The sequence below is a fragment of the Asparagus officinalis genome, chromosome 5 (assembly GCF_001876935.1).
Source record: "Asparagus officinalis chromosome 5, Aspof.V1, whole genome shotgun sequence".
Lineage (NCBI taxonomy): Eukaryota > Viridiplantae > Streptophyta > Magnoliopsida > Asparagales > Asparagaceae > Asparagus > Asparagus officinalis.
This window is the reverse complement of record NC_033798.1, coordinates 35757556-35765255: the sequence shown is the minus strand read 5'-3', so window position 1 is coordinate 35765255 and position 7700 is coordinate 35757556. Positions and strand designations below refer to the sequence as shown.

Here is a 7700-nt window from a genome sequence, read left to right as displayed (position 1 = left end):
AGCAAGCTATTTCTGGTGTATTCTTGATTTGGTGTTGTCAAAATGATGGTCTAAATTTGTGCCTGAAAAAAGACCATGGTCTTAATGATTGGTCCAAATAATTTCTCTTGAATCGCATGGTTTTTTTAATTCTTTATTTAGCTTTAGAAGTTTGTAATCAGTAAGAGTCAAAAATTCAAAGGACGTTGTCACTACATCAAAAATCTAAGGTCATGTGGGGTGAGAGTTATAATTTTATAATCTGACATTATTAATATGGTGAAAGTAATCTTTTGATTTTATTTTCTGCCGTCATCGATAAGATAAGTTGCTTATGATGCGGGGTGGAAGACTTACAAGGTGTTGTGTAACTGTTTAATCTTTTTTCATAAATTGGAGTGATTTATGCCATACAATTAATCTAATCATACAAGATAATGTTGTGATATTGTACCACCAGGACATTAGAGATCACCAACCTTATGATGTTAATAGACATATATGCATCACATCTATGCAAAATGCCAGCTGCTTTTTTTCCAGAAGATAGAACCCTTTTTTTATTTTTTATATAGGATCCCTATTCAAAAGGATACGATAACTTGGGCTGGATAAAGCTTGAACTAAATAGAAGTATAAGGTTTAGGTAGCTGACTCCCAAAAAGGAAAAATGCTTACGAGCTTACTTGGTTATCAATCAAGAGTGAACAGGTGGAGGCAGCCAAAACAGTTAAAGATATTTATAATTTAATTAAAGTAGCAATCATATGTCAAGTCGGATATAGCTTATGACGGACACTGCATGACTCGGTACCAACAAGAATCAACCGTGTTTATCAAGAAAATGAAATGAAAATAATTAGTAGTATATATATTCTCATATAGATCGAATAACTAGATTCAGATGTTGTCATCCGCAATGTCTTTCTATCTAAGCCGTACGCATAACCAAACGCGAGCTGTAAAACTGTTCATGTTTTCAGCTTTTCATCTCAACATTGTGAAAAATAGTGGAGATATCACTTCTAACGCAGCACACAATTAAAAACCTCATAACCCACCAAGTAGTATTATCTGAATTCACAAAAAATGATTTTCGAATCCACAAAGAAAATATTAAAGAGGAATTTTATTGATAAAAAAATAATACCTCTAGGGTTTACAATACTCTGCTTAAATAGAAAATAAACAAGACTCCGCTCAAACTTTGCCAAAAATAGAAATGACAAAATTCTCCTTAAAAGACTTTCTATAATTAGTGAAGTAAATTGGTCAAATTTAGAATCAAAACGGATTTGCTTTCTAATCAAAACAGACTCCTAAAACATTACCTAACTAAAATAGTAAAAAACTAACAAAAACTTTGATATCTCTCAATCCGGAGGGAATTTTGCGAAACAGACGGCGGGAAACCAAACAACGGTGAGTTTGGTTGACTCCATCTCGAAAAAACACGCGATTTACATATATAATTCGTCTAATTCTGACGTACGGTTTGAGAGATATAACTCGTTCTTTGTTAAAATTTATTTTCTTCGGCTGGGCCCGCGTTTGGGCTTTTGATGGTCCGGTTTCTCCATAAATATATACGCAGTTTGTTCTACATCAACTTCTTTTTTAACAATCGGTAAACTGTGTAGTGGGTAGTTGTAATTTATTCCAAATTAGTGACTGCAATTGATAAAAGAAGTTGTCTTTCCACTACTTTTTCATAGTGGAGAAAATTTAAGTCCAATAAGTTGCAACACGAAATACCTATCTGTTGAGGATCGACGTCGTCTTGTTTGGCTCAGAAGCCTGCTCAACCAGTCCGATCTACTCTCTTGTGATAAAAGAAGTTGTCTTTCCACTACTTTTTCATAGTGGAGAAAATTTAAGTCCAATAAGTTGCAACACGAAATACCTATCTGTTGAGGATCGACGTCGTCTTGTTTGGCTCAGAAGCCTGCTCAACCAGTCCGATCTACTCTCTTGTGCACCACCAAGAACACAAGCTCAGGTAGGGGAGAGGATCTCACAACCGGTAAGAGCACCAAGCTCAGGATCTCGACACCGACTCTTTTTCTCACACCGAGCTACTACTAGCCCTTCACCTTATATAGGGAAGGGGGCAGCCGACACGAGGTAGGAGAGGCAAGGGTTCCCGATGGTTGGATCCGACCTACAGGGATGAGATCCCTAGACGCAGCGGCGCAAGACAAGGTGGAACGAACAAGGGCCTGCGGCGCAGGACAAAGGGGACGAACAAGGGGGACCCGTGCTGAGGTGAACCGTCGGGTGAGAGAGAGACAACAGAGGGATAGACAGATATTTTAGGGAAGCTGGGCTTTTGGTAATGGGTCAGAGCTTGGGCCAACAAATAATAGCAATACTATCTGAGCGAGAAGAAAATGTACAAAAATATGGAGAAACTCTTATTATGCATATAATTAATGACGACAGATGATTTCTGTACTAATTCAAAAATCCATTATGTAGAGAATTATTTTGACTCTCACAAGCTTCCAGAAAACGACAATGCCACTTGCTAAGTTCACTTGATGGAAATTGATTTTGCATTAAGTTTCAAAACATACGTTTAGGGGGTTGCATTTTAAAAATATTTAATCTAATGAGATTTTAAAATACATTTGTTTATTTTAGTCTTTTTATAATACATTTTAAAATTTGAGTGATCCCAAATTGATTGTACCAATTTAAATTGTACCAAATTGTCTCATTTCTACAATAATCAAGTTTCAAAACATATTTTTAAAATTCTAATTGAATTATAGAGGAACATACCATGCTAACACGTGCTTGAGCAAATTTGATCCTCGAAAGAAGTCGACATCATGTGCTTTGTTAAATTTTCTATTCTAATCCAAGTGGAGTTCTAGTTGACCTTTTCTTTTGTAATTGTATGGTTTGACTTAGTAGGTATTATGGTGAGTGGATAAAATTTATTTTCTTCGGCTGGGCCCGCGTTTGGGCTTTTGATGGTCCGGTTTCTCCATAAATATATACGCAGTTTGTTCTACATCAACTTCTTTTTTAACAATCGGTAAACTGTGTAGTGGGTAGTTGTAATTTATTCCAAATTAGTGACTGCAATTGATAAAAGAAGTTGTCTTTCCACTACTTTTTCATAGTGGAGAAAATTTAAGTCCAATAAGTTGCAACACGAAATACCTATCTGTTGAGGATCGACGTCGTCTTGTTTGGCTCAGAAGCCTGCTCAACCAGTCCGATCTACTCTCTTGTGCACCACCAAGAACACAAGAGAAAAGCAACTATTACACAGTCTCTCTCCAGATCTCACAAAGAGGTAAAAGCACAGAGCTTTGAAGGAGCACAGAGCTCAGGTAGGGGAGATGATCTCACAACCGGTAAGAGCACCAAGCTCAGGATCTCGACACCGACTCTTTTTCTCACACCGAGCTACTACTAGCCCTTCACCTTATATAGGGAAGGGGGCAGCCGACACGAGGTAGGAGAGGCAAGGGTTCCCGATGGTTGGATCCGACCTACAGGGATGAGATCCCTAGACGCAGCGGCGCAAGACAAGGTGGAACGAACAAGGGCCTGCGGCGCAGGACAAAGGGGACGAACAAGGGGGACCCGTGCTGAGGTGAACCGTCGGGTGAGAGAGAGACAACAGAGGGATAGACAGATATTTTAGGGAAGCTGGGCTTTTGGTAATGGGTCAGAGCTTGGGCCAACAAATAATAGCAATACTATCTGAGCGAGAAGAAAATGTACAAAAATATGGAGAAACTCTTATTATGCATATAATTAATGACGACAGATGATTTCTGTACTAATTCAAAAATCCATTATGTAGAGAATTATTTTGACTCTCACAAGCTTCCAGAAAACGACAATGCCACTTGCTAAGTTCACTTGATGGAAATTGATTTTGCATTAAGTTTCAAAACATACGTTTAGGGGGTTGCATTTTAAAAATATTTAATCTAATGAGATTTTAAAATACATTTGTTTATTTTAGTCTTTTTATAATACATTTTAAAATTTGAGTGATCCCAAATTGATTGTACCAATTTAAATTGTACCAAATTGTCTCATTTCTACAATAATCAAGTTTCAAAACATATTTTTAAAATTCTAATTGAATTATAGAGGAACATACCATGCTAACACGTGCTTGAGCAAATTTGATTCTCGAAAGAAGTCGACAGCATGTGCTTTGTTAAATTTTTTATTCTAATCCAAGTGGAGTTCTAATTGACCTTTTCTTTTGTAATTGTATGGTTTGACTTAGTAGGTATTATGGTGAGTGGAAGGAAATGTATGAGCTAATTTACACTCAAGAGATGAAAGAGAAGTTATATAAAAATAAAAAGGGTTGTTTGTAGTTAATTGGTTCATAGTTTATGCATTGATTCAAATTGAATTTTAAAAGTCTAGACTCTACATCTTGTTATTATAATTATTTGATTAACTTTGTCTTATACTATTTTGTGACTGATTGAGAAGAAATTCATAGTCTTGAGTTAAAATTTTTGACTAATTATCAGTCGGTGCTCAAAAGACCCAAAGCAATAAAGAATAAAGTGCATCATTCTCTAATTTTACATTATGTAGTTTCTATAAAACTCTGGTCTTCCCATGGTTTAAACGTTGATGCCCCTCCAATACAGTTGTTTCAACTTCTTGGAGAGAAGAGTTGCAAGCCCCCCGACATGCAACTAAGATAGACCAAAAAGTGAACATTGACATTCTAAAATTCTAAATATGATTTTATTCTTGACCAAATATTCTTAGGGAGAGTAGGAGATGCATTTAATAAAGAGTTATGGATAATTATTTAAAGATTAATTATAATCAATGGTATAATTACGAATTATCAAAATTTAAAAGGGCAAAATAGGAAATTAAAAGTTTTGACATGGGTATTCTCTTTTATAAGTAGTATAGATATAGATAGATTTTACTAGGAATTTTTCCCAAGCTAGGCTTAGCCTTCAAAATTCTAGCCTACTGTTTCCGTACTTGGATCAAGATTGTGACTCTCCGAACGTCCACATGAATGCACGTTATATCCGCTCATAGCCTTAAATGCCAAGGCCCCAAATCCAACCGTAACCAAATCCATATTCACTTAACGCTTCTCTCTCTAGCTAGCTTCCTATATAACCCCCGTGTGTCCCTTAATTTCACTGTCCAACCCACTCTCTTTGCCCTATACAAATCTCAACCAATTCCTACTCCAAGAAATGGCTGAGTATAGGATGCTTGGAGTGTTACTGGTAGTCTTGATGTTGGTTAATAATGTGAGTTGTGCTCCTGAAGTCCCTTGTTACTTCATCTTTGGTGATTCGTTGGTTGATAATGGCAATAACAACAATATGGCGTCGTTGGCTCGGGCCAACTATGCCCCTTACGGTATTGATTTCCCCGATGGACCAACCGGGAGATTCTGCAATGGATTGACTACAGTTGATGTCGTAGGTAAGCTAAACGTATACATGAGACTCATAAATTTACTTTTTCTCGCACCTTCTACTGTACCTCTTCCTCTTTTCTTCCTTCGCTGTTTGTGTTTTATATTAAAAAAAACTAGCTACTCTCTAGTTGAAAAGGGAAAAAGAAAAAAAAGTGTGATCTGATATTTTTCATCATTGGTAAGAAAGATATCATTTTCAGTAGAAATTAATTGGGAAAATTTCTCAAATTAAGCTTGAAATTTTTTTTATGATATTTCAAATACCAAATTTCATAGTTTTGGATTATTCTAAAAGTACTTTTAACTTGATTGCACCGCTTGCCGTGTCTTTTTAGAATTTTGACTTTGAGTTGTGCTCAATTACTAATACTTTTACTGTTGTTCTCTTTACCTAATTCTTACTTTTCTAACAATTAGTCAAGCCCTAGTGAGACTAAAGTGGCATATATTTAGGAACGGTACAACTAGTACCGGACTAAGATAAAGAAATAGTTGTTTTTCTTTTCGAATACAAGCAAAAGTGGAAAGTTTCGCTACAAGGCTAAGAAATTATCTTACATATATCTCACATATAACAAACATTCATATTTTAAATTGTTTTTGAATTGTCAAACATTTTTAGCATTTTCACTTCGATCTGCTTGTGTTCAAATACTAGAGCTTGACAGTGTCGGTACATTAAGGAGGAGGATTTACTTTTTCCCCCCCTGAGGAAGAGGAAAGAAGCTAATCCTTCTTTATTTTTATTTTTTTTACTTCGGTTAGTTACAGTTATAGTCACGGGAACTGTACTGTATGGTGGCTACGAGGCTTACCTCATGTTGTTTCAGCTCATTTTAAAGGGGAAAGAAAAACTGAAAATATAACAAAAAAGATAAAAGTTGAAAAAGAAACAAAAAGAGAGAAGAGAAACTTTAGTCTCATCTTTCTTATAAATGCTGGTCAGTTAACTTACATTCTTGCGGATTCAGGATTTTATTTGATAATCACTTTAGCTGAGCTAATTTTGAGAAATTAAAAACCAAAAAAGTTACTTCGGATGAGTCTAGCAATTAGTGACTTAGAGGACCTTTTTCTAAGTTTGCAAGCAAGAAGAAGAATTTCTAAATCCAAAGTGAGCTCACAATCTATTGTACATTAGAGTAAAAGCAAATGCTTTTTATACTTGTCTGTTTTCGATCCCAAAGTCCCATGCAATAAAGGTGTGCAATACTTGGTTTTCCTGTTCTGGCATAGAAAAGACAACAAAAAATAAGGGAAGAAATTATTCATATTAGTAGAGATGGAAAATTTATCGGAGTAATTCGATATAACATGCATGCACGCATTGATAGTGTGTATATGTATGTTTGTGTGTGTGTATATAGAAACAATTGATGGCAGATAATTATTAAACTAAAATTTTTTATTTTGGTATATTAAGTTTTTCAGTTATTAGAATAAAAATCACATTAAAATATTCCCACATGTGAATTATTAAACTGAAAATTTTTATTTTGGTATATTAGGTTATAATTTCAGTTATTAGAATACAAATCACATTAAAATATTCCCACATGTGAGCCATTCAATTTTCTCACGGCTATGATATGACTTGTACTTGCTTTTATAAACCGCTAAATTAATATGTTCATGATCATATTTGAACATGAGCACCCACAGGAGATTCTAAATGGCTATTATGGTCTTAAGTTTAATTCAAGTAGGCTATATCCTATATATAAATATTTTCTAAACATGATAAACTTATATATGTAGAAAATTTGAAAGGTTCACAAATACTTCACGTGACTATATATAAGTTTCAATATAATGATTTTCAAATGGCATACTCACGGGATACCGCCTCTAACTAGTGCAACTTTAGGATCAAATCTTTAATAAAAGACCTGATTGCTATGTCACTTATTTATCTTCCGTGAAACACGTCGAAACACCAAATGAAGGATTCGTTAGGGTTAACCAAACGGGCCGGTCTGGCCCGGCTTGGCTCAGATTTTCGGGTCTGGTTCAGGCAAAATGCCTAGTCTGGACTCGGACCCGGACCCGAGGTGTCCGGGCTGGGCTCGGACCCGGGTCCGGAGCAAACCTGGCCGGGCTCCGGGCCGGCTCTTTTTTTTTATTTTTATATTTTTGATTTTTTTTGCTAAATTTTGATTTAAAAATTAGATTAATCTCATTATATTTATATAAGTATGTATTAGTATATACTTACATATTAGTATATAGCTATATATTATATTTAAGTATATATAAGTATACATTAATGATAAAA

The 7700-nt window shown here is 35.3% G+C and overlaps 1 protein-coding gene across 1 annotated transcript in view; it reads left to right on the top strand.

Annotated features, from left to right (window-relative positions):
- LOC109843026 (GDSL esterase/lipase At5g45670-like) overlaps window positions 5101-7700 on the top strand; it is a 7900-nt gene continuing 5300 nt past the window's right edge. Inside the window, exon 1 of the mRNA XM_020411959.1 lies at window positions 5101-5430. Within this exon, the coding sequence (XP_020267548.1) occupies window positions 5196-5430 (235 nt within the window). The 5' untranslated portion in view covers window positions 5101-5195. The remainder of the gene's footprint in view (window positions 5431-7700) is intronic.